Genomic DNA, 27,985 nt, shown 5'->3' with positions numbered 1-27,985 from the left:
ATATATATATATATATATATATATATATTTATATAATGTATAGGATGGTTATGTCAATTAAACACAGGATATAAGTCATATTGTAAGTCATATTGGGTGCGACATTTAGGTTCAGCAGATGCATACGTTTTTAAAATAGTGCAACTCGATTGGAGAGTCTGCATTTCTGCCACAACGTTTTAATGTGAGAAGACTTTCAGCCTACAACAATTGTGCAAAAAAAAACCTTTATTAAGGATATAATTATTTTCCAAAGTCCACTTGGCTCAGAAATCTGAGTGGCCCTGTGTCAGTTTGAATGGCTATGGCACTACTGCATGTCTTTCAGTATGACAGCAGTTTTTGTAAAATGTCTCATTCTTGGCAGTTTTCTCCAGCAGCTGCATGACAAAAAATGTCACTCAAGAGGATTAACTACCTGTGTCACTGGTGAGCTGACAAACTGTCTGCAAAGCTGGTCAGTTTATTCTTTTAAAGAAAATAAATGTAAAACTTGGTCCTGTTAATATGTGCATAAATATACCTGCCATACTCAACATAATCTCATGGCACTTTGTAACTAAATTATAATTTGAATGAATTTATACAATCTCATTCATACATTTTAGTGTGACTTGCTTTCGTTTAAGTGACAGTGGGTTTGGAGGGGTTACTTGCTTGTTTTCCCATGACATGATGGTATACCAAAACATTTGGTAACCAAGGCAGAAAGCTATTCTTTAGTATCACTTTTTCGTGATGGTCCCATTAGACTTTCTACTGATTACTAGTAACTTTGCAAGTATGTCAACTTATTCTGCTAACCTTAACAGTCTACTAATACTCTACTAATACCCTAATGAGAGTACTTTTGTTGCACCTACATGTCTGAAGCAGACCATCACAGTAAAATGTAACCATTATTTCAATAATAAAAATGCTGCACAGAATGCTAAGATATAAAACATTCACAGTGAGGTCCTGGTTTTAAAGTATAATTGTAGAATAGATGGGTGTGGTGGCTGTAGTTAGGTTTGAGTCCAGAGTAAAGTTTGCCCAATGAGACACTTCTGGAAGAGGCACTTTGAGATGAACAACAACCCCTACAGCCAGAATGAGAAGTGTGGCCAGAGTGGTCAGACCCCTTCTTAAGATGAGCTGAGACGTTGACAGCAGATCTGTGGCCTTCTCTTCCTCTTTACTTTCTCTTGACCCGTCCTCTATCACAGTACTTGTGGGTTCCTCTTCTCGATCTTGAGAGCTCACCACCACATATCCATTCCCATTCTGAAATTCCCGTTCACATTTTGTAATTATGTGTCTTTCTATGGGCAATATTTTTCATAGTTTTTTGTTCGTAGAGCATACCTCTGCATTCAGGACCGCCTGGTAGAAGCTGTTGCGGTGGTTCAAGCCAAACTCAGGGTTGGGAGTCAATACTCCATTTGAACTATTTCCAGTTCGCTTAACTGCCTTAAAAAAAAACAAAAAAAATAGGTCAATGATTACTCACTGTAAATGATCATGAGTTTCACAATTAGATGCTATTAATATTCTTACCTCCTCTGTCATTTTCTTCCAGTCTAATTTGAAGATGGCCACTATGAAAACAATTGCTAGCAAAAACACAGCAATGAAGAGACCCAACCAAAAGCCTGAGAGAGACAATACATGGTCATTAATAACATGAAGAATAGTCAAGCGTCATCATTTATGTTATTCATTATAACAGAAATTGGGCGAACCAGCAACTTTTAAGTTTGCGGTGAACATCAGAACAAAGCTTGATGGGAGTCCAATGCAATAGTAACCAAATAGGTTAGCAATAGCCGCTATTTTCTGCTGTCCTGTGCCGATTAGTATGCCCATGGCAACACACTGAAAAAACAACCACATTACATGATTAGGTTTTTATTAATCAAGTTTATGTAAAATACAAGTGCGTGCAGAACTCACCAACAGTCCATTAAAAAACTGAAGAGGGCAGTAGATGTTCAGTAGCTCAGACACTAGTTCCACTATGGTCCTAACAAATTTCATAGAGACAAAATTTGAGGCACAGCTGTTGTTTACAGTATTTCCTTCGAATCTCAGAGTGAAACAACAGAGTTAAGTGTTTACAGATTTGTTCAAGTGTACACATGTCAACAAACATTTAGTTTTGAGCGCTTGAAATACTGAGATAAGTGACTTACTCATCTGATGTGAACATATAACCAATCACTGTTTTTGTTGAGGCCAAAATAAGACCTTGAAAGATTGCCAGTAAAGCTGGAAAACAAAATTAATTTGTTTACATTAGGTGACGTAGCATCAGGTAGCGCATGATGTCAAAGGAATGATTCATAGTTAGGATTTTTATTAAATAAATATGATTCATGTTTTACCTGCACAGATTAAAGATACTTTGCTGGTGAGGATAGCTGCAGCTGTTTCCCCAGCACCGAGTGCGTTTCCCACACGAATACACGCTGCACCCTGCATTCCTAATGGGATCTGTGATGGGAAAAAGAAGGCAAACAAACATCAAGGTATATTTTACTGTAGAAGGTGCATATATATATATATATATATATATATATATATATATATATATATATATATATATATATATATATATATATATATAGTACTGTGCAAAAGTCTTAGGCCACTATCACCAGCTTTGTTGTTTTAGCAAAGTTTTAATGTCCATCCATATTTATTTTTCACAATTTTTTAAGATACAAACTTAAATACAGGGAATATGTACACAAAATTAGAAACAAAACAATTTTCAGAACTAAATGTCTTCTTTAGGCATCAGTCAGTGTTTAGTGTGACCTCTCTTGGCACGAAACACATCTTGAGCTTTTTTGAGGAGGCTGAAGTCCTGAAGTCAGATTTAATTTCATTTAGGTTTAAGAGATCCTGCAGCTGCCTGCTATTGCTCAAGTGGAAGGGGAGTTTACCTTTACCCTAAATATTTGACACTTCAGCTTATACTTTTATACTGTTTTTAATACTACATACACATTTCCTGTATTTTTTGGTTTTATTTTCTAATAAAGAGAAATAATCATATATGATCACTATACAATTGCAAAAACAACATATAAACTATATATATATATATATATATATATATATATTTCAAGCTACAATGATTGTTAAGGATGTTATTTTTCTCTCTAAAGTGATTAGTCACATGGTATTAACAACTCAGGTGACTGATTGTTATCACATCACGGCAAGCTGCCATTGAACCTAATGCTTTTAGATATGCAAAATTCTTGGCATCCTTGCTAAATATGGACAAAGAAGCCTTTGAAAATAAATCTTATAGGCCTAATTGATTTGGCTGCAGTGAGTGAATGAATTTTCTTGTATAATACAAACACACCATGTAGTTGATGTACGCCAGCATTATAACCACATGCTGAGCACCCAGGTCCTCTTCGCTCAGCATTCCTGTCAGAGTCAAGCATATTATAATTCAGTTAAAAAAATCAATAGTCAAATGAGTCACATTTAGAGTAATTTTGCATCATTAGTGTACCTGCTAAAAAACCTCCAACCTCATAGATCCACCATTCAAAACAGGTCATGAGCGTGCTGGGTATGGCCAGCTTCATGTAGGACCCCCAATCCTGCAGGGCTTCAGATGACCATCCTTTCAGAAAGAAAAATAATTTTAGTATTAAAAAAAAGAATAATAAAATAATAGAACCCACTAAACGCCATGTCGATTTGTTGGCAGAATCTGCTAAAGGCTAAATGACACATCGGTTTTTTTTGGGGTGAATCCGCCAAACGACACATCGAAATGTTGTCAGAATCCGCTAAACGCCACATCGATTAGTTGGCAGAATCCACTAAAGGCTAAATGACACATTGATATGTTGGCAGAATCTGCTAAACACCACATCAATTTGTTGGCAGAATCCGCTAAACACCACATCAATTTGTTGGCAGAACCCACTAAACGCCACATATATTTGTTGGCAGAAACCGCAAAAAGTCACATCGATTAGTTGGCAGAATCCGCTAAACACCACATCGATTAGTTGGCAGAATCCACTAAAGGCTAAATGACACATTGATATGTTGGCAGAATCTGCTAAACACCACATATATTTGTTGGCAGAAACCGCCAAATGACACATCGATTTGTTGGCAGAATCCGCCAAATGACACATCGATTTGTTGGCAGACTCCGCCAAATGACACATCGATTTGTTGGCAGAAACCGCTAAACGTCACTTCAATTTGTTGGCATAACCCACTTAACGCTACATCGATTTGTTGGCAGAATCCGCTGAACACCACATCAATTTTTTTGGCAGAATCCGCCAAATGACACATCGATTTGTTGGCAGAATCCGCTAAACACCACATCAATTTGATGGCAGAATCCGCCAAATGACACATCGATTTGTTGGCAGAATCCGCCAAATGACACATCGATATGTTGGCAGACTCCGCCAAATGACACATCGATTTGTTGGCAGAAACCGCTAAACGTCACTTCAATTTGTTGGCATAACCCACTTAACGCTACATCGATTTGTTGGCAGAATCCGCTGAACACCACATCAATTATTTTGGCAGAATCCGCCAAATGACACATCGATTTGTTGGCAGAATCCGCTAAACACCACATCGATTTGTTGGCAGAATCCGCCAAATGACACATCGATTTGTTGGCAGAAACCGCTAAACATCACATCAATTTGTTGGCAGAACCCACTAAACGCTACATCGATTTGTTGTCACGGTGGAATCCGTGTCATGTTTTGTGTCTGTTCCGATTGTCGTCACCTGGACTCTTGTTAAGTAATTACCTGCCTCATCACACCTGTGTATCGTTAGTCTGTTTGTATATATACCCCTGCCTGTTGTATGTGCACTTGCCGGATGATTGTCGCTGATGTCATGTTTGTTTCCAGTGTTCTAGTCATTGTTCTTACCTGCCCGTGTTGTTCCTCGTGTTTCATTTCATGTTATTTATATTAAATGTTTCCCTTTCGTGTGAACCCTGCGTTTGTGTCCTTACTCGTGTTCCCGAACGTGACAGAATCATCCGGCCAGTGAAGGATGCAGCGGGTTCAAGGAGGGAACACCCAGAACTCCAGACCGGGCTCGAGTTAACCCTCACCACGCCCGATTCATTCCCCCGGGGTGGTTGCTGTGAAACATGAGCCGGGTTCTGGGGATCGTATCGGTTCCGGTGATTCCCCTGCTGGTCGAGTCGTCTGGGGCGGTTCCTGGGAGGTCCACCACTATGCTCGATTTGGGGCTCGAGAACGGACGCCACGCTCGATTTTTCCCCGGGGTGGTCGCCACCGTGGAGGAGCCCCTTTCCCCGGGATGGTGGGAGTCAACTCCCAGAACGACCAGATCCCTGTCGGTTCCCAGGAGGGTGGAGTCTTCAGAGTCGGTACCTGGGATGTCCACTCCGGTTCTCCCGGCCGTGCCCCGGCTTCCTGCCCTGCCGGTTTCGCCCTGGTTTCCGCCGGCTCCGTCGTGGTCTCCAAGCCCTCCATCCCTCCCCTGGATCCACCCTACCAGACTTCCAGTTTGTTTTGTTTCGAGTGTCTGGTAGCCACTCATTAAGGGGAGGGTAATGTCACGGTGGAATCCGTGTCATGTTTTGTGTCTGTTCCGATTGTCGTCACCTGGACTCTTGTTAAGTAATTACCTGCCTCATCACACCTGTGTATCGTTAGTCTGTTTGTATATATACCCCTGCCTGTTGTATGTGCACTTGCCGGATGATTGTCGCTGATGTCATGTTTGTTTCCAGTGTTCTAGTCATTGTTCTTACCTGCCCGTGTTGTTCCTCGTGTTTCATTTCATGTTATTTATATTAAATGTTACCCTTTCGTGTGAACCCTGCGTTTGTGTCCTTACTCGTGTTCCCGAACGTGACATTTGTTGGCAGAATCCGCTGAACACCACATCAATTTGTTGGCAGAACCTGTTAAACGCCCCATAGATTTGTTGGCAGAATCCACTTAATGACACATCGTTTTGTTGGCAGAACCCGCTAAACATCAACTTTGCACTTGTCCTCTAAGCCCACCTGATGTGTTGTTTAGTTTCTTCATTTTAAAGTGCCCATCTTATGACTGCTTTTCCACAAGTTATATAGGTGTATGAGTTCCATAAAGCATGTTTCAAAAGTTGTTTGCTCGAAATAGCTTGTAGGAAAAGATTGTTACCCATCTCTAGTAGCCTCTGTTTCAGGGCAGTTCAGATTGTGCCGTTTTGAGCTAGTCTTACATATTTATGAGCTGCTGCTCCTTTGATCACGCCCCACTACTAAAGTCATGTGCCCGTGCGCATGCTCAGTGGTATCGTGAGCAGTACAGACCATACTGTGTTATTATTTTATATATTATTATTATTAACGGTTTATGTTGCCAACAGACAAATCATGCAGAAAAGTATCACTAATAAGTACACTACAGGAGAAGAAACTCATGACACACAATGATTCCAGAGTAAATTGTGATGTTACGTTAGCAGTCACAACAATAAACTCGTTTTCCCTGGACAATGCTAACATATTCCCATTATAAAACATTTTAGAACGCATTATTTTCGCAAATTACAGAAATTAAGACCCGGCGGGGGATGTATACTGCTTGTGGACCGCGTGCTAATTGCTAGAAGCTAGCGGGAGGTCCGGACCGTTCGGGGGTTAGCCTCGTCAGAAAAGCCGGGGCGGTAAGGCCCGGTCTCGGTGTGTCAAACTCATCATGACACACAAAGATTCCAGCGTAAATTGTGATGTAGCAGTCTCAACAATACACTCGTTTTCCCTGGACAATACTAACATATTCCCGTTATAAACATTTTCAAATGCATTATTTTCGCAAATTACAGAAATTAAGACCCGGCGGGGGATGTATACTGCTTGTGGACCGCGTGCTAATTGCTAGAAGCTAGCGGGAGGTCCGGACCGTGTATATATTTATGCGGACCGTAAAGTTATTAGAGGCTCGCCTCGTCAGAAAAGCCGGGGCGTACGGTCTCGGTTAGTTTGGCAAAAAGCTTTTAGCTCTAGCATCATAAATGTAGTATTTTGTGACAGAAGATGACAACATACAAAATATAACGTGACTTAACGTACCTTTTGTGATGATACAACGCGATCGCGAATTGAATCCAGTCTGTTTCAGATGTGTGAATGATCCATGAAAGTCCAATAAAATACATCCAATTACCATTTTTGTCCACAAATGCTTATAATCCGTGAAATATAGATACATAGTCTGTTGTTTACATCAGATTTCGCATGAAGGTCTTATCGCCTACAATCTGAGGACTGTTTGCGTCGTAACACACTGTATATAAGATTACTCCGGGTTCCAATAATCACGCGTTAAAACTTTGTTTTTAAAAGTAGGCGGGAGTATAATCCATAATATCCAAATAGCGCTGTTATTTCCGTGAGACATGATAACAGCACAGAGGGTCTCATTCAAGTGACTGCTCTATGCTCTCTAGCTACCTGGTGGGTGGAGACCTGCGAGTGGGGTGGTGGGCGGGAAAATTCAAACTGAATGTGACAAAACTTTTTGTTACGTCACAACGGAGCTGAGTTTTAACTGGCGCAATCTGAGACTCAAGGCAGAGGACATTCAGAAACCTGTATCTCACTCAAAACAGCATGGATGGATTTTTTTCCAAGTTTGTATGCGTGTGGGAGCATCAGAGACACAAAATAACACCCCAAAACCCAGAAAAAGTGAGTTTTTCATAATACGGGCACTTTAAAACTTTGACTTTCATCATTTGCAATGTTTCTCGTTTCATTTTTAGTTATTTTGAAGTGAAAGTTTTTGCCACAAAAGCTTGTATATACTTAGAGAGATTTGCAGCTAAAGACAGTCAAATACAGTGAAATGACAAAAGTGACAAATGTGAAAATAAGACTTTTAAATTACTGATAACCTCCATTGGCATTAAAGGGAAATTACTAAAAAATAAACATAAGAACATGCACTTGGTTTTACATCTGAACTCTTCATATATAAAATTGCATGTATGAAAGCCATTGTAATCATAGTTAACTCACCTCCCCATGTTTTCTCATGTAGCTTCTGACAGCGAATGAAACAAAACAGACAAAAGCAGCTGAAAACCTGAGCGAAGGTGTTTGCTGCGGCAGACCCACTTAAAAAAAAACACACAGATATAATGAATATAATATACACAAATTATGAAAACAAGATACATTACAGTTTAAAACAATAATAGAAAACCATATGTATACTCACTAAACTCCAAATTCCCACCAGTACAGCAAGATGTAGTTTACCAACGCATTTACAATATTTATTACTACAGCTGCATACATCTGAGGCTTGATCACACCCTACAGTGAATTAATCACAAAGTTACCATGCAAATTAACTAAATTCAAGGAGATTTCAATTTGCATGAAAATATCATTTCATGTACCTGGTTCTGAAGATATGACAGCTGCAGATGATACAGAAACATGGCCTGTGGTATAAGGACGAACAGTAATGTATATAAAGCACTGTTTGATATGAGATAATTTACACAAGAAATACAATCCATGAATGTATTATTGGATCTTACCGGAATCGCTGGCAGAAACATAACCACATAAATCTGAGCTATCCTGAGACCGACAGAGGTTAAACATTAGTCATCGCAAATCAATGTGTATTTTAGTTCACATGTGGAATTTAAGCATTCAACAGTTAAAATATGATTAGGCAGTGTGTGTTAAAGCACATATCCATCACCTGGCCACCTCGGGGTCTTGCCCCAACAGGAGGAGGAGGGGCTGTGTGTTCACCAACAAAGCCCAGCAGGGCAGACTGAAGAGCGTCAGAATCAAGATGCCTCTTTGTAGGATGACACCTACACGGAGAAGATTCTTACTTCCAAACGTCTAAGGGCAAGATTCAAGACACACTTAAACTAACAGTAAATCCAATATTAGGTTATAAATTGCTGTAGTCTGTGTGTTTATATATGTAGTGTGGATGATATTACATTCAAACTTTGTGAGTTTGTGAGTTAGTTCACCCAAAAATGTAAATGTTGTTACATTTCCATTTATACCATTTTTGTCAAATCAACATTTCACTAGTTCGCCTGTGCAATCAGTATATTGAATGATGAAAAAAAAACTTGGCTTGCTGTCCACAGAGGGAGGGAGCTTGAACCCGAGGCTCGGCTCGAGCCCCAAGGTTAACCCCCCCATGGTACGACTGCGCAGAGAGAGGAATGAGCTAAATGAAGGTAAAGACTTAAAAATTTCAACCTGTTCTTATATTGGTTGTCAATTATTTATAAGGTCAAAACTTAAAATAGTAGGTTGGATTTACTTGCAAAACCAAGTTGTCTTAACTTCATGCTGCATTTTTTACAGTGTACCTTTTAATTCATTTGAAACATAAAAGGAAACATTAAGTAGAATTTGACATTGCATACAGTACAGTTGTGTATATAATAAAGTCATATCATATAAATTCATGTAAATTCATATTTCGTATAGCATCACTTTCATGGCACATCAACCTTTGCACAGGTGTACATACACTGTAAAAATGCAGCATGAATTGAAATCAACTAGGTTTTGCAAGTCAATTCAACTCACTATCTTAGGTTTTGATCTGTGAATAGTTGATATAACTTATAAAAACAAGTTGTTAAAAGTTAAAGTAGCATAAAAATATTGTTGTTTTGACAAAAATGCTGCATTTTTTAACTTATATTTTTGTTATTGTCTACAGTAGTCTTCTATGTTTTACATTTTTTATATTAATACTCTTACGTAATATATTAAATTCTTACATTTTTATTATTATCCAATCAAGTCTTGTGTGTACAAGAAGTTTTTATCTTGTGTTCCCAAAAAAGTCATACAGGTTTGACATAAGATGAGGTTGAGTAAATGTTGAGAGGGTTTTCATTTTAGGTAAACTAGTCATAAAGTCTTCCTGTAGTCAATCATTTTATCACTTAAAACTCATCTTTGAGCATCATAATAGCATATGTAAAAGTTTTTTCTATAAAAGTAATTCCTACATGCTTTAAACTGCTTGAATGCGATTCCCTCATTTAGTATAAGCGGATCTATAAATATGCAAATTAGTCTCCACCCTTACTTAATCTCACAATTTGGACCATAGATATGAATATGAGAATTAGTAAACGGCGCTTAAACTATTACACACTGCATGTGAGTTCAAATGTGATTGGTAACCCAATTTGTTAACCCGCAGGTCAGGTAAAGAAATTGTCACTTTATTTGCAGGGCGGGTTGGGGCAGGTCATAAAAAAACAATAAAAAACCCATGTATGTGCAATTTCTTATAGCCTATATAAAAAATATTAGGGAATATATATTTTCATATATTCGATAATGTTAAAACATTATATAGTAACTTGTGTGTTCAAACTTTTGGCCTCATCTCACAACAGTGCCAAGCAGCTCGCACTGCCAGCCACAACAACAAAACAAACGGAGAAATAAAAGCAAATCGATTTCAAACCGTGGGAATGATACTGTATATCTTTGGAAAATGATATACTTGTACTGAATAAAATACTCAGCAATGGTGTTGAATGATGAATTTGCACACATTTTTCTTAAAGCATAGTAAAATAGACATATAAACAACAATAAAAACTTTTTTTTTCCACAGTGGGACTTTAATACTGTGCTATATTTTGTTTCAGTCTCTTGTGTTATTCATTAAGCAGATGGAGTGGTATTTGTATAGAAAACACACCTGTGATACCAATGTGTCGCAGGCCAAAACTAGTCCTAACCCCGTTGCCGCAGCTGTTACATTGATCGTCTGAAAAACAATTTCATTTTTGACACCAGTGTTTTTAGTAAAGCAATGCAAAAATGAACATTGCACAATGGCTTACAGTTCAGAGTAAATAAAACTTACAGCCGAAGCCATGGCATAGCCCGCTAGCACCGTGTTCCCCAGGCGTCCACAAAACATTGTCACCACAAAGAAAAGGAGGAAATTCAAGAACCGACATACAAGCTAAAAATACAAACAAAGAAATATTTAGCAGACCTGGAGATGAAAGTTATGGGCTCACATGGATTTTCTAATTCGGCTGATGGAAGTCAACAGTCTCATGGATGGAAAATAAAACAGCTTTTTACAAAAAACATTTATGAAGCAAACTATTAAAATTATTTATATTATTAATAATATAAAAAATAATATAATTAATATTATTAATAATATAAATAATATTATTAATATTATTACTTATTAATTGCTAAATATTATTAATTGCTAAAAAGTATTTAAAGATACCTGGTTGGCTTAAATTTTTAAGTTAAAATCAACTTTTTGTTTTTATATTTTATGTTTATGAACTAAAAATTTTAAGGTAACCAAGTAACTTATTTTTTTTTTACGTTGAACCAACAAATCTTTTTTTACAGTGTAAATGATGACAATGAAAACATTCAGTTCAGTTTGTTAGGTATTCTTTCTCAAAAGAAAAGGTACAAAAGCCCTGTCCATGTGGCAATATCTTTCCAAAAAGTAGACATTTTACCTAAAAAGTGCATATTACCTCAATAGTACATATTGGTAACTAAATACTTGTATTAGGACCTTTTAAAAGAGTATTGTCCCAGTGACAGCTTTGTACCTTTTCTCTTAAGGCCGAAGTACAGCCCATTTTTACATGTGGTCTTATGTCTGCGAATATGAAAATCTTATCCAGAATTAATTTTACAGTATATGTACAAATTGACTATAATGGACATGCATGAAGACATAATTTAAAATATACAAGCAAAGCAGACTTATTATGTAATCCACTGCATTTCAGGCAAAGTTTTTTAGAGTCTATATCACTCTCTCTCTCTCTTTATGTATTCACAATAAGCATAGCACACTGTCATGATGAATGTGAGAGAAATCTTACCAGGGGTCCAGTCATGCGCATGATGTGGTACAGTTCTTCTCTATAGACCAGAGGTATGCAACGCCTTATAAAACCACAGCAAAACAGCTTGGCGCTGGGCTCCATTGCTGGCGCTTCAGTTCTTGGACTAGAGTTATCCATGACCTTCTCAGTTTTGGTACCTAATGGCGATTTTCCATTGCATGTGTCAGCTCACTTAACTTAGGCTCGGTTTGAGTTCAGTACCACTTCAGAGTGGGAGGGATTGTAGGCGTGATGTTAGTACAGTCAAAATCACTGCAAGAGGCCTGATCCTGCTTCACAGGAGGCGAGGGTCCAGTCTACAGCTGTTTATTCTTCAGGTTTGCATTCAGCACCTTTGAAGGCTTAAACATTACATGAGGTGAGACAATGTAGGCTTTGATTTAATCCACAGGATGGGAGGAGATTGTTTGTCCTACTGGCAAATAGTTGAGGGACAACGGATTGTTTCCAAAGATCAATCAGTTCTTTAAAATAGAAAGAAATGAAAATCTCATTTCGCATTGATTAACGTGTTGTAGTATCTGGCCAAAGCCAGAATTGTTGTAAAGTTAAACAGAGCACCCCTGGCCCAAGGCTGTCTAGGGATGAACTAGTTTGATAGGTATTAACATCTCAACCAAACCAAAACTGGTTGTACAATATAACTAAACTGTAATTTTTGGCCAGTTTTAACTGAAAGATTTCTAGTAGTGAGTTTATAGGACCAGGTCAAATATTTACTGGCAGAAGAAATTTGTACCTGGTTTCCTCTACCATTACAATAATGTTAACATTTTTTTACTTGTTGAATTGCCGCTTGGTGGAATGTTTACTAGTGTAGTAGTGCACTTTATCTTTTGCTTTTTACCACAAAACATGACTTGGGGATCATTAAAACTGGATACCGGTGGTCAATGTTGTAGACTCTTGTAGACTTACAGACAAATCAGTGAATCATCAATCCAAGAATCACTTTTATGCGTAACTGATATCTGTCAAACTAACCATGTTGATTTGTTAATCTGTGACATGGGTCTAACAGTTTGAAGTGAGTTTTATAGTCCATAATAAATTATTAATTCAGCAGCATTTAATGTTTACATAGTTTTCTGTTTTAAAACATATTAAACGCCCCTTGGGACTATCAAAAAGCAAACAATATTACTTGTCATTGTCATTTCCTATACTCTTTATTAAAACCATCTTACATCACTCATTGGGTCTATACATAACATAATATTCATTATCTTTCATTTCCTACTCTTGTCTGTTTTAATGTCATTCATTTTTACTGTTAATTATTTCGCTTAGTTGAAAAGCCTCATGATGTGTTGCATCATCTTACGAATTTTTGATGTAATGTGAGATAAAGGATTAGGCCTACTTGTGCTGACACACAACATTAAAGAAAAGAGAATTAAAGAAACATTAACAGTACCTACCTTTGAACTGATGTAATGTTTACAAATACAAACATGCTGGCAGGTTTTCAAAATAAATTAGAAACAAATTTTGGGTTTCTATCTTTCTATAATCATTAAACTATAACTGAGAAGGTCAGAAAAGAATTAGATAATGGTATTGACTCTTTGAATGCTCTCAGCACGTATGATATGTTGATTAAATCTTTCGCTTCAAATCTGCTTAATCCCTTCGGCCACACAGACTTGTTGGCAGAACCATTAAGAGATAAAAATGCTAATTACATCAAAACATGTCAGACGCACTTAGAGGGTTTTGCATCTGAGCTCTTCAATTGTTTGTTTATTATTTTTCTTAGCTAAAACAAGACAAATTGTTATAAAATATGTCAAATGTATTGCATATGTTCAGAAAAACACATGTAAAAGGTATTTTGAATTTATTGGCTGTGTCCGAAATCTCTAACCCCCAATTTCCACCGACAATTTCCACCGACTGCGGAAAGGCACAAATACGCAGAGCTTCTATTTTTGACGGATGCCGGACAGCTCCGCAGGGCGGAGCCATGAGTTTATCGCGTGATCATACCTGAATTCGCGAGATCTCGTGTTTTTTTCCTTTATTAAATCTTTGCAATACAAATATTACAAAGTCATTAATATAGAAACAACAAATAATAGACAAGAACAGAGCCAGGGGGAGTTAAATGGTAAAGTATATGGTATAATAAATACATTAAAGATAGAGCATAAATAAATGGTTTTAGGAGCTTTCTTATTTTTTTGAATTTTGGATGGATTTGATGTACTGCTCTGTCTACGCGAGATCTCGTGTTGTGATCTGGGCTGGTTTGTAAAAACGTTATAATTCAAGTCATAATTGGCGGAGACAGAACTAGGTATCGCGCAATCTTCACGTGAATTTGCGAGACCTCTGGGTCCTCGTCACTTCAGCACGCAGCCGCTCTGCAACCAATACGGAACTGGTGGGTATTGGCGGACGGCGAAGTGCGGAGCCGTAACGCAGCAGAGCAGATCTGCAGCCGCTCCGCAGTCGGTGGAAATCCGGCGTAAAATGCTGCCTTCGGAGGCAGGATTGCAAGGCAGGAAAGCATTAATGCACGTACGTATCCAATGTTTAGTTTACTTCCTGACAACCTTCATCGTCTTGTCCCACAATTCTATGCATGTGTGTGCACAGGGAATGTGATTGGTGGAGCCTGATCGAGTTTTAAAAAATAAAATGGTGACCAATTTTGTGTTATATTTTCACTTTTTAAACATTTTGATTGCATTTCTAGCAATAAATTAGTATTGAAGTTTTCAAATAAATATCACAAAGGTGCTTTCTGTTTATATTTTAAACAGAATTCCATTACGCTGCCTATGAAGGCTGTCTGAATACGTTTCCTGGAGCTGCCTTCATGCCTCCAAAGTTACTGCCTCACGAGGCAGCGAGGCAACAAGTCAGCTGCCTTCGGTTTTCGGACGCAGCCATTACATTATTTAAAGCACTAAAATGCTAATGCTAAAGGTTAGGTTGCCACAAATGAATAAAGACTACAAATCCTTGATTTGTACTAGACAGAGATAGCATCCCTCAAGGTGACCACAATATTTTAAGGATTTTAACGACTGTTTATTTAATATTTTTATTAATTTCATTCATTAATAGCATGTATGAACGGAAGAAAGAAAAGAAACAGGAAGAAGAAAATCTTATGATACCTGTCACTTATTTATGCACATCAAAAAAACAAAAAACAAATACTACATAAGTGGATCAACCCCAATCCTCACCCCAAACACCAAAAATGATCAATAAAATGACTTTCTATCTCATAAATTTTGAGAGAGAAAGATTAAATTAAATATTTGCCTTTGATTCCCTGACAAGCTCAGGCAAACCGGACAAAAACATCATTAGTAAGCATTGCAGGTGCAATTTGAACAGTTTAACATGTTGTAGCAATCTCTTATGTGAGGTATTTTCCTCATATGAGAATCAGGAGTCCTCATTGCAGAAACAGATGGAATACTAAAGAGATCAGATCTATTACAAGCAACACTAAAGCTAAAATAATCGTTCTGTTATGAAATTGAGACTGATGTTGAATTGATTATAAAAGGGCAAGTTGTGGTAAGGTTTGAGTCCAAAGTAATATTTGCCTTACATAACACTTCAGGTAAAGGCACATTGAGATGAACAGCCACACCAACAGCTAGAATAAGAACAGCAGCCAATGTAGTCAGACCCCTCCTGATGATGATCTGAGAGGTTGAGAGCCTCGCTGTACGTTCCTCCTTTTCCTCAACCACTTTTCCTCCTATGTTCTCATCCCCATTCTGGGAGAAGACACATGAGGAACATGAGATTTCAGAGCATTTCAGAGATATTGTGTAACGACAAAAGTTTAAAGATTTACCTCACTTTGCCTCGCTATAGTCCTAGCAGCAAATTCAAGGTTGTTTGGCACATCTGGAGTTGTCGTGTCAGAGACTTTACTCTTTCCGGCTCGTTCCACTGCCTGAAATTATACAAATTATGTACAACACTTCATTGTGTAGAGGTGGTTATATGAAAGGAATCATTGACGAAGGGCTGTTGCATTATCCGGAAACAATGCACACTCAAGGTGGTAATGCGGCACGAAGCAGAGTGCTGTTCCACTGCGAGTGTGCATTCAAATAATTTTTCAAATAATTCAAAGGACTGAACTCAATTATTCATCTTATATTCCTAAAACATTACTCTGGTGGTTATTTTAAGACATTTGAAAGGTCAGGTAGGTTTATTGAAAAATAATGCACTCCCTTGGAACATATAAGACTAATAATAAAGAATTATTTGCTAATTTTGTGATTTTTTTGGGCTGAAATATTCCCTTTAACATAAACAAGTAAGAATTTACAGAAAACTAAATGACAAGAAATATTACAGTGCTTCTTCGCAAGCTTCATAAGAAACTCGACCTACCTCTTCGGTCAGTTTCTCCCAGTTAAGTTTAAAAATAACTGCAATGAAAAAGCTGGACTGTAAACATTCACAGATGAGCAGCCCCAGCCAAAAGCCTGTAAAAGTGAGAAAAGATACTCCTGTCAGACAGCTGTTATCTCATAACAAAAATATATGCTTTTTGTTGTTTCTAATACATTTATGCAACTCTACAGGGACCTGTGCCATTTCCATTCATGCTTCAAGCCAACAATATTATGATTTAAAGCAGATGGTAACACTGTGGCCAGAAGCTGACAAGGTCATAGGAGTTTAGACTAAATGACAATTTATTTGAATTAATAATCACTGAATGCAAAAAAAAGAATAACCAACAAACCAACAACGTCTAATTTTGCAGCAAACACGAGAGCAATGCCGAGTGGAAGTCCAATGCAGTAATACCCAAAGAAGTTAGCAGCAGCAGCAATCTTCTGCTGACCAGACCCCAGGAGTATACCCATACAGACACCCTTAAAATTAAGCAAACTGGTAAAACATAGCATTGATTTTAATAGCAGGAGAAGCTGAGGTGCTGGTGTCCAGGCTTTTTAACTTAAAAAGAAAGTTGATCATGGTCAAATAGTTTTAGCTGGACTATGTTTTGATAATGAAGCTAGACCAGCACACACCACCATAAAACTAGAACCAGCACTAGAAGAGAGGGCTACTTACACCAAGGGCATCAAAAAACTGAAGTACACAGTAGACATTTAAGACCTTGGAAACAAGCGCCACAATATGTCTACAAATAAGACACATGTATTAGTAAAAAAAAATGTGTGAGTATTAGCCTCTTTCACACAGTAATTCTGGTAAATTACCATGAATTTACCAGAATTAGTTTACCAGTGAAAACAAAAATGTGCTGTTCACACATGTAGTGACGTTCCGTCTTTTTACCAGTAATGCCGAGTTCAGACTGCATGATTTTCAAAGTAGTCGGGTCACAGATCTTTTCATACTACATGACTATCTGGGGTAGCGTTCCATCACTGCTGTTTTCACACTGCACAACGGATCGGAGAAAGGGGGTTTCACACGGCATGACTTTACCAAAGAAAGAATCGCAGACAACTTTGTCCCGGTCCTTAAACTACGGCTGCGTCCGAAAACTTAGGCAGCTGACTTGTTGCCTCGCTGCCTCATGAGGCAATGACTTCAGAGGCATGAAGGCAGCTAAAACGCTTTCAGACACACTTCAAAGGCAGCGTGTTTAAAAAACAGAGAGCGCCGTTGTTATAACTAATCACATATTTGAAAACTACAATACTAATTTCTTGCTAGAAATGAAATTCAAAAAGGTGTAAAAAGTGAAAATATACATTTATTTCCACAAAATTTGTGCTCCAGGCGCTTGGCCGCCATTTAATTTTTTGGAACTCAACCAGGCTCGACCAATTATATTCCCCATGCAGGCACACATATAGAATTGTGGGACAAGATCTCAGGAGTCAGGAAGTAAGCCTAACATTGAATTGATGCCTTGATGCCTTCCAGTTTTGGAAATCTGCAGCAGAAGTCAACATTTTAGAGTTTTCGGACGCAGCCTACATCTCATAGCCAAATGCACGCGAGAATTGACAAGGAAACAACGCGAGGTCGCGGGTGCAAGACCAGAGTTCTCTTATTAAAAATGGTAGCCCACAAGAAGCTTGCCATACAAACTGCATGTGTGCTCATTTGTAGTGAAAAGAAAAAGAAAAGAAGCCCTTTCCTTAACCAAATCCATGCTTGCTGATATTATGGGCTGCACCTTCACAACTCCTCCCTGAACTTCCAGCTGCCCTGTATGTTGCTTTCTCATTGGCTGTAGGTCATCACCGATGTTATTTTCAGTCAGAACCATAGACTGTAAAAAATATGGACGTAGTGTCTGTGACATCACCTATTGGTTTGTGAAGATCATTTTTGAAGCTTAAAGTAGGTGTTGCCTGCCGTCGCCATCTTGACCACGCATCACCGCAAATTACTCGCGGAAGACTGAAAATGGGTAAAGAGGCGGGACATGGGTGAAGCTGAGGTGACTGGTTGCTGAAACCACACCCACCTAGCTCGATTCTAGTGACAGCAGTGGCTGTTTACCCGTCACTAAAGTGGCCACGCCCTTAATTATGCAGAACTTTAATGCTTAATATAATTTAAACGGATGAGTTACAAAAAAATTTACCCTCCTCACAGTTGTCTTGAAGGGCAAAATTAGCTATACAGAACACCTTTTGTAACAGGCTATAAACATAATTATTATTTTCTACTGTAAAGTTTGGCATTTTTAACATGGAGGTCTATGAGAATTGACCTTTTGGAGCCAGCCTCAAGTGGCAAGTTGATGAATTGTAGTTTAAGTCACTGGCATTGGCTTCATCAGAGAGATCGGAAGGTTCAGAACACATTTTAAACGGCATGATTTTGAATCGCTGACAGGTCCAGATATTAAGCAAACGGAACCTGCGTTTGCACATTAGGCTTCACAAAGAATGTGCTAAGGACGTCTGCAATTTGGCAAATAGATGGTAAGCTGTTTTAAACTTTGGTGAAGAAATGTAGATGTTAAGTTCAGGTGTGCTCGACTTTTAAGCAGCATGTGTGTGGAAATGTCCGTAAACAGTGCGGGGGCAAACGCGTCATCTGTATAAAAACGTTCTGATTGGCCCGAAGCTGTCAGCGTGGTCTGACGTCGTCCATTCTAAATGCTGGTAATCCTTTATTTTCATTCACACAGCTTTTACAGGTAAATTACTGGTAATATTACAACCTGTCTTACTGGTAAATTGGGAGCACTGATTTACCGGAAAGGTTCTGTTCACACATGACCTGTTTACTGCAATTTACCAGTAATTTACCGGTAAGCTCTATGTGTGAACAAAAATATAGATTACCGGTATTTAGAACGGGCGACGTCAGTCCGCAATTACATCTTCAGGCCAATCATAACGTTTTACACAGATGACGCATTTACCCCCCCCTGCACTGTTTACGGACATTTCCACCTTTACACTTACAACACACGCTGCTTAAAAGTCGAGCACACCTGAAGTTTACGTCCACATTTCTTTACCAAAGTTGTTTAAAACAGCTTATCTACTTGCCGAATTGCCGACGTCCTTTGCACGTCCTCTGTGAAGCCTATACTGTAAAAAAAATTCAGTGGCTTTGTAAATATCACTAAAATAAATTATTAAAATAACTTAAAATCTCATTATGTCACTAAGTTGTTTTTTTGAGTTGGACAAACCAAAATAAATGACAAAAAAATAAACAGATGTTTTTGTGTAAAATGTACAGATATCATTTAGTTTAATTTATTAGTTTAATGAGCAACTTCGTGGCCATCAGCGTTTACCACAGACGTTAAAACAAATACGGACCGTGGATAAGAATGATGTGGATTGTTTACAAATACTGATGTGTGAAAAGCAGGTAAAAATAAGCGTCACTGCGTGTGTGAAGAGCACATTTTTGTATTTACTGGTAAATTCATTCTGGTAAATTCATGGTAATTTACCAGAATTACTGTGTGAAAGAGGCCTATGTCTATATCTGATTAAACAAGATTTACCTGTCTGACGTAAATAAGAAACCAATCACTGATTTTGTCCCTACTAACACAAGACCTTGCAAAACAGCCAAGACCGCTGAAAAAGAAGCAGGACAATTAAAAGTCTACGTGTCTAGTACTATAAAAACAAACCTTATATCAGCTAATTAATATTCATGAGTCAAGCTAATAATGTTTATGATGTGCCCCGCCCACCCCTGACTGGAAATGAAGGGTTTGTAAACCTATGCAGGTGAGTGACACCTTGCAGCTTCGGATTGCACCAGCAGTATCTCCAGCTCCAAGCGCGTTACCTACACGAACACATGCAGCGCCTTGAATCCCCAGCGAAAACTGCAATTCCAGGTGTGCGTGTTAGAAGTGTAAACGTAGTAAATCAATTCTGTTCATTTATTCTTTTGGTGAAATTGTGTTGTATAGATGATAGATTATGTGTCCCGATTAAGTGTCTTTGGGAGCATTTTTATTTTCCTTGAGGAACTTCATAATTAGGAAAAAATTGGGGCTTTATTTACCATGTAGGTTATATAAGCCAGCATAATAACTGTATGTTGAGCTGCCAGATCCAACTCGCTCAGCATTCCTGAAATAGATGAGCACAAATGAATGCGTTTGATAGCATTATAATATTACATCAAAATGGCCTAAATCCTTTACATAAGCTTACAATAGACCTCAGCAGTTTCCTGTAGCAATCATGCATGAGAAATTAACCTAAAACTCCATTTATTTAACTGCAGGACATTATTATTTGTCGGTACAGGAAGTAAAATGCATTAAACAAATAGATTGAAGTCAGAATTTTGTATATCGATGTAAATGAGGGTTTTCGGCACCTGCTATGAAACCCCCAATCTCATATATCCACCACTCAAAGCAGAGCATCATTGTACTGGGGATGGCCAGTTTCATATATCCATCCCACTCCTGAAGTGATTCACATGACCAACCTATGATAGACAGAGAAAAAGCTTGCAGATACAGAAAATACACACACACATCAAAAATACCATATGATTTACATACAGATGTTATGCATGTTTTTATAAGGGGACAAATTTGTTCCCAAAACTATTAAGACTTCATATTAGTACAGCATAGGTACATAATGGTAACAAAATTGGTACTTATTTATATCTAATGTTACATACGACATTTTTAAGGGATCAATTTTTTTTTCAGATCTAATATTTCCATTTGGTTTTTGATATTGATTTGATGTCTTGGATGAACATTTCCAAAATAATGTTTTTAATGTTTATAATGAAACCATAGACTGTAAAAAAATATGGACGTAGTATCTGTGATGTCACTCATACAGAGTAGGTTTATGCAGAGCTTTTTTGAAGCCAATAGTTGGCAGGGCCAGCTGTTGACATCTTGGCAGCGCATCGCCATGCATTACTTGCGGATAAGCAAAAATGGGCAAAGAGGCAGGACATGGGTGGAGCTGTGAGGTGCCCGCTTGCTGAAATCATGTCCGCTTTGCTCAACGGTAGTGACAGCAGCATCAGTTAACCTGTCTTTCAAGTGACACGTCCTTCTTAATGCAGAACGTTAAGCCTTAATATTATTTAAACGGATACGTTTCTAAGAAATTCACCCCCCTTACAGTTGTCATAAAGAGCAAAATTAGCTAGTTTATAGACCAAAAACTACCAGGTTGTAAACTAAATATTAATTTTGCTGTAAAGTTGTAAAAGCTGTAAACCTGTCTCAAACCGCCAGTCGCTGAATTGCAGTTTATGCCACTTCCATATTTGCTTCACGATAGAGACAGTAGGTTGCCCCTTGAATCAAACGCATTATGTTGTGTTACAAAATGTGTTATGTACATCAATTGCTTTATTAGTATTATAGCCGTGATCTTGCATGTATGTATTCTGGTTTATTGGTTTGTTGCTCACCTCCCCACGTGTCAATGTGCAACTTCTTCCAGTGAATATAAACATAAAGAAGACCACAAATATAGATCTGGGAGAGGCTGTTAGCAGCAGCAGAGCCACTAAAACCCAGAGAAGAGAAAAGAGAAAAGCGTCGCAAATGTAATGCCGGACTGGTACTGAACTTTTAAAGATGAACCATGACCAGTACCCTGGTAATCTACAAACATACAGTGAATAAATGACCAGGATGAAAGTCCCTTATACATACTATAATCCAAGGTCCAACCAGTTAAGAAGGATGTAGTTTGTCCCAACATTGGCAATATTGGCCACAATGGCTGCATACATCTGAGGCAAGATCACACCCTGCATGCCCAAAACTGACATAAGTATCATTTGGGTTAACGGTCACGAATTTGGCATTGTTTTGGATAGATCATCATAATCTATACATTAGTAAAGATGAGCCTGAGATCATTCATACAGCAATAATAATGGGAATCAATCAAAAAACTGTATACCTGATTTTGCAGATAGGCGACTTGCAGCAGATGTAAAAACATAGCCTGTGTAAAGTAACAGTGTAGAGATTTATCAGAAGTTGATTATTGTGAAATATTGCTTGAGACATGTGTTTATCTTAGTTATCATTATTCGTCTTTGACCCATATATAGTGTATCATATATCATAAAGTAAATAATATCATTTTCACACAAGAGGACTCACAGGAACAGCTGGCAGGTAAAAAATCACATAGAGTTGAGCTATCCTATAAAGAAACACATTTGTTACCATGAAATAGACCAACAGGTGCCCAAAGCAAATTTAAAGGAGGATCTTGTGAATTACAACACAAAAGAAATAACTAATTCAGTGGACTAAAAATAATAGGCTGTATTTACTTAAAAATATAGTGCATAACTTATGCACTTTTTTAAAATACATTTTGCATGGAATTTTAAGCAATGTAAATACTGCCTATTAAAAAAATGATGCACTGTATTTACATTTTTTTAATCCAGTGTATTCTTTGAACAGTGTAGTTGAATAAGCAATGAATGAGTCACCTGGCCACCTCTGGGTCCTGACCCAGCAGAAGAAGAATGGGACGGGTGTTGATGAGTAAAGCCCAACAGGGCAGACAGAAAAGCAGGAGAATCAAGACGCTTCTCTGAAGGATGACACCAACACGCAACATGTTCTTCCCACCAAAGGTCTGATAAGGAAAAGGGCTCAGATTAATTATTTAAATCATACACACCAGTAGCGGCCAGTGACTTCTTTTTTCGAGGGCGCAATACGAAGTTCGTCACAACATCTATGTAGCCCGTCATGTATGTGGTTCGTAATTTTAACATATGCATAATGTAATTATATTCCTCCAATTTTATGCACGGATATATAAGAGAACAATGACAGGGTTCTTCATAATGTACTGTTTAAAAATTAATTCAGATATATGTTGGTTTCACCAGTTGTTGATGAGTAACAGCTGTGAATGATCACAAAGCGCTTATGCAGCCACGTCACAGAAGAATAAGTGAACAGTGTCCCAATGTGCAGTGAGCTTCAGTAGGGTCCTTACCAGTCCCTGTGTGCATCATGTGTCTTGTCAAAATAAGTGCCTGCTGCAGAATCGTCTAAAGGGTTTATGATAAAAGATTACTCTCCTTAGATTACTTGCAGGATTTAACTTTGTGTCAAGCGAATTTTTCACTTGAGTTAAATATTTTCAACTTGTTGAGGCGAATAGCATGTGTTTCCGCTAAAACATACAAAAATGATCAGAAAATATGTACTAAAAATACATTTGGAAATATGTTTACAAATTTTTTTTCACCAATATATTTTTTGGCCATTTTATGTTACAATGTAAACATAAAAAGATTAAAATGAAATATATTTTTAAATGCGAAAATACTTACAGTTTTATACATACTTATACACACTTTAAAAAAAATCCATAGAAATTTCAATGTTATTGCAGCTGGGTTGCCGGTAATTTACCGTAGATTTACATTTATGTTATTTACTGGCAAGAGTTAGTTAGTTCAAAGTTAAATAAATTTTAAATATTAACAAGTCTTTATCTTTACAGAATAAAACTATACAATAACAGCCTCATGCAAAGCATTCTGGGAACCAGAAATCATCATCAACCTTTTTCTGTTTTTGCTTCAGATTTTGTTTCCCAGTATGTTTTGCTTGATGCTGTTTTTTAGTTTTACTCTGTAAAGACAAAGACTTTAAATTTTAAATGTTCATTTAACTTTGAACAAAATATTGCCGGCAACCCAGCTGCAATTTCTACGGATTTTTTTTACAGGGCATTTTATACTTACACTTTATACATTTTTTCACAAACTTTTATATTTTGGCCAGGAAAAATAGATTTTTTCCGTATGTGTTGCAAAATTTGAAATACATTTTAACATATATGTTAATATATAAAGGTTAACTTATAATATATACCTAAATATATTTTCTAATTCAAAAATATATTTAATTAAGCTTTACTTTTTATAAAATGTATTTAGCATATATTATTTAAGAAATAAATATTTTTTATTTTGCCATATGGGTTGTGGTACCCAATTCCTGTCTTTTTATATATAGTAGGCCATTTTGGTACAGATATGTACCTTTGAGGTACCAGTATGCACCTTTTACTGTAGGTACAAAAGTGTACATCCACATGTCAACTTTTTTACCTTCTAGTACCTCTATTTCTGAGGGTGCATGAGATGCTCTTTAAACAGCACTGATAAAGTTCATACAGGTTCTTTAGCCTCTTAATGGATGCTATTATTTAGTATTTGATTCCAAGTCATTTAAAAAAAAATTATTAATATTCTGTGGCACAATTTAAATGTTTTTCCTTGCATAACTCTGTTTACCTGAGATATTAGAGTATCAGCTGCTAATGCCAGGCCTCCTTCTGTAGCCGCTGTTGTGATGTTTATTGTCTGAAATAAGAATAACAAACCCCACAGCTATGCTCTGAACGACTTCAAAACCACTGTGATACGTCAAAGCATTCAGAGCTGAACTTTTATGGTCTGAACACTATAACATTGAGCTAATTTATGCATTTTTAACATGGATGCGTTGGCTTTCTTTATGCAAATAGGGGAAGAATAAAAGACTTAAAAAAACATAAACTCACAGCTGAAGCCATCCCATAACCAGCCAGCACAGTATTTCCCAGACGACCACAAAACATTGTTATTACAAATGGCAGAAGAAAAGTCAGAATGCGTGACGTGACCTGTAATGACAGATTGAAGTATTTACAGTATACTCATATAAATACAAATAAGCCCCCTTTTAATGGTTTGCTTTCCAATCTTAATCTAAGTAAAATGTATTATTATTATTTTTTAAATTGAATAAATCATATTACTGTAGATTCAGTTTCAAATGTGTGAGAAAAAGAAAGTTCATACCAATGGTCCAGTCATGCACAGGATGTGGTAAAGCTCCTCTCTATATAGCAAAGGGATGCAACGCTTTATGGATCTACAGCAAATGAGTTTGGAAGTGGGCTCCATTGATGCAGCTTCAGTCCTGGGACTTGAAACGTCCATTATGTCCTTAGACCTGATCTGAAGTGACTCCTCAACTGCAGCTGTGCTTCTCTCAGGTCACTGTTGCAAAGTTTCACCATCTTAAAAGCTTACTGATTAGATGAAGTCTGCAATGCTCAGTTTAAATGCAACTACTGTAAGACTAACCATAACACTAACAATAATAGAGACCACTACTCACTGACAGAAAAACGGTACAAAGGTACCCTTTCAGTTGCTGGGGTGGTACTCTTAAAGGTTCAGTTTAATACCTTTATGGGTATACAACACCTTGAAATGCTTTAAAGGTACACAACAGATCCTTAAGGTACAGCAAAAATGTACAACATTTAAACATTTTTTGTTTAGTATACATGTAAAGGTACAAAACAGAACCCCAGCGACCGAAAATGTGCAGTGCAAAGTATTGACAGAGAAGTAATATAGCATAATACTGTAAACTTATTGTGGTAGCGTAATCAATATTTTCTGATTTGATTGTACACTCTCAGAAAACAGGTACAAATGTTGTCACTGGGGTGGTACGCTTTTCAAAAAGTACACTTTTGTATGTAAATGTGCGTAGTAGTACCTCAAATAATAATAATAATGCATTTTATTTAAGACGCCTTTCAAACCACTCAAGGTCACCAACAAAAATAACAATAATAACAGAAAGAACAGTGTCAATAAAAAACAGGAATAAAAAGCTACTAGACTTGAGTGCACAAAGTAATCAAGGAAGATAAGCGGTTCTATATAAATGAGTTTTAAGTTTGACTTTAATTTGATCTAATATTTCGGTATATATCTGTACCTAAATGATTAGGACCTTTTTGAAGGGCATCGTCGCAGTGACAACTTTTGTACCTTTTATTTTTGAGAGTGTAGAGATTTGTAACTCTTATCACAATTTAAGACAACGGTGAGATATTTTCTGAAACTTAAGATTTAAAATTTTTCTCCATTTTATCTCTTTGCTGTCTAGATAAAGACAAGAAAGATGTTGAAGGTTCTTGAGGACCTCATAACAAAAACAGAATGAAAAAACTCAAAACCTTATATGTGTAAAATAAAATCACACAAAATCATTTTAGTTTAGTTTAGTCATGTGCTTTTTATAAAGAGTTAAATCATTATGCTAAATCAGTCTTATTTACGTTTGTTCTTCTGTGAACCTCTCTAATTGTTTTTAATGTGACATTTACATTCACCTCATTCTGCAGATTTAATTTTCCCCATCAGATTTAGAGTATTGTCAAAGTGTGATCATACACTAATTACATGGGATGCGGTGAGGAGAGAGACCTGTGTCTCTATGGTAACCGTGGGATTACCGTGTGATGTTGTGATTTATGAGAAAACCCAAATGCATGATTTAGGCTGACATGTTTTGCATTGTTATCGTATTATGCCAATATTTAATAGCTGTATTCATTGCAGCATGTTTGAGTTTACTATCTTTACAAAGACAAAGTATTTCTCCAGTATACTGTCCATAGAGGCATCACCAATCAGCTCAAACTAATTGCTTTGGAGAGCAGTGAAGGTGACAGACAATGATATAATGCAAGTCTATTTCAGATGATTGCCGATTTGGTTTTTTTTGTATTTCTTTTTCGCTGATACCCTTAGCTTATCTTTCCAAATCAATACTTCTTCACCTGCTTTGACATTTAGTTTATGTGACCTATGTGTCAGTGTTTTGTATTTTTCTGGTGCTGTACACAAAGTGGGCTCTTAAAATCCTCTCTGCCCACTGTTGACTATTTCTGTCAGGTGTAATGTATTGGTCCCTCTGTACAGCATTTAGAGTCAGCAATGAAAATAACACGAATACAGATCAATTTTCGCCTTCTCTTATGCTTTCAACAGTATGTCATCTGTTGGCAGCTAAGAAAAAGTTATTTTTAAATCATAATGTACTGATGCTATATATGATATATACATATATATTCACTACAACATTTATTTTGTTAAAAAATGGGAAAGGTATGAAAACTGCAGTAAAGATATTAGTATTGGTTTAAGGGCTATAAAATGCCGTTGTTTTCTGGCTAATAGTCTGGAAGGAAAGAAGATGACATTAAATGTGTCAGACTGAACACTGCAACCTTCAATGTCAGTCTGGAGGACAGGTGTATTCTGTCTCAGGACAGCAGGGTGAACGTATGTCTCAACAAAGAGCTTTTCTACTGTGTGTGTACTGTGGATTCATTTCATTTGCAGAACATACAGAATATTACTGTACAAAAGGTTCGCTTAACTTTAAAAGATTAATTATCTGGTTACCTTCAGTTAATTCAACTTAACAATATTAGTTGACAATTTTTGGAGTCAACTAATATATTTAACCTCCTAAGACCTGGATGTCCACAAACAGTATGTGGACATCACATTTTTTGTTGTGTGCACCATAATACTTAATTCTGTGTAACTGGAACCTGTTGTAAACAAACATTTGTACACTGCTTCATGTTCAATGAAAAATATTTGGTTATTATATTTATTGATTCTTCCTAACCCCAAAATAGCTGGAAGAAATCTGAAAAAAAAAACACACAAAGCAAAGATCAGTTGAATCAATTCGGCAGCCAAGTAACTTACTTTTTTAAGTAGAACCAACTATTTTTTTTAA

The 27,985-nt window shown here is 37.1% G+C and overlaps 2 protein-coding genes across 3 annotated transcripts; both read right to left on the bottom strand.

Annotated features, from left to right (window-relative positions):
- Window positions 1–27: 27 nt before the first annotated feature.
- Window positions 28–12,159, bottom strand: slc47a4 (solute carrier family 47 member 4). 2 transcript variants are annotated; one of them, XM_065281032.1, is made up of 17 exons: window positions 11,917–12,159; window positions 10,911–11,012; window positions 10,743–10,811; window positions 8,745–8,893; window positions 8,575–8,617; window positions 8,431–8,475; window positions 8,247–8,344; window positions 8,045–8,142; window positions 3,518–3,631; window positions 3,362–3,429; window positions 2,367–2,475; window positions 2,175–2,250; window positions 1,936–2,005; window positions 1,725–1,857; window positions 1,540–1,634; window positions 1,348–1,452; window positions 28–1,266 (listed from the first exon to the last, which is right to left on the bottom strand). In XM_065281032.1, the coding sequence occupies exons 1-17, from the start codon at window positions 12,055–12,057 to the stop codon at window positions 967–969; spliced, it is 1,815 nt and encodes a 604-aa protein (XP_065137104.1). In that variant the 5' UTR covers window positions 12,058–12,159; the 3' UTR covers window positions 28–966. The 2 variants fall into 2 exon arrangements, with proteins under 2 accessions (XP_065137104.1, XP_065137105.1); XM_065281033.1 differs by having other exon boundaries at window positions 8,745–8,862; window positions 11,917–12,055.
- Window positions 12,160–14,983: 2,824 nt separating this feature from the next.
- LOC135771018 (multidrug and toxin extrusion protein 1-like) lies at window positions 14,984–25,368 on the bottom strand. The gene is made up of 17 exons (XM_065281035.1): window positions 25,228–25,368; window positions 24,948–25,049; window positions 24,679–24,747; window positions 22,849–22,997; window positions 22,508–22,550; window positions 22,302–22,346; window positions 22,049–22,146; window positions 21,802–21,899; window positions 20,731–20,844; window positions 20,410–20,477; window positions 20,119–20,227; window positions 19,895–19,970; window positions 17,011–17,080; window positions 16,676–16,808; window positions 16,318–16,412; window positions 15,767–15,868; window positions 14,984–15,686 (listed from the first exon to the last, which is right to left on the bottom strand). Exons 1-17 carry the CDS (start codon window positions 25,366–25,368, stop codon window positions 15,432–15,434), a joined length of 1,767 nt encoding a protein of 588 aa, XP_065137107.1. The 3' UTR covers window positions 14,984–15,431.
- Between the last annotated feature and the right edge of the window lie 2,617 nt (window positions 25,369–27,985).

This window comes from Paramisgurnus dabryanus, chromosome 8, assembly GCF_030506205.2.
Source record: "Paramisgurnus dabryanus chromosome 8, PD_genome_1.1, whole genome shotgun sequence".
NCBI lineage: Eukaryota > Metazoa > Chordata > Actinopteri > Cypriniformes > Cobitidae > Paramisgurnus > Paramisgurnus dabryanus.
The sequence above is the reverse complement of the archived record's forward strand: the minus strand, read 5'-3'. Positions and strand labels throughout refer to the sequence as shown.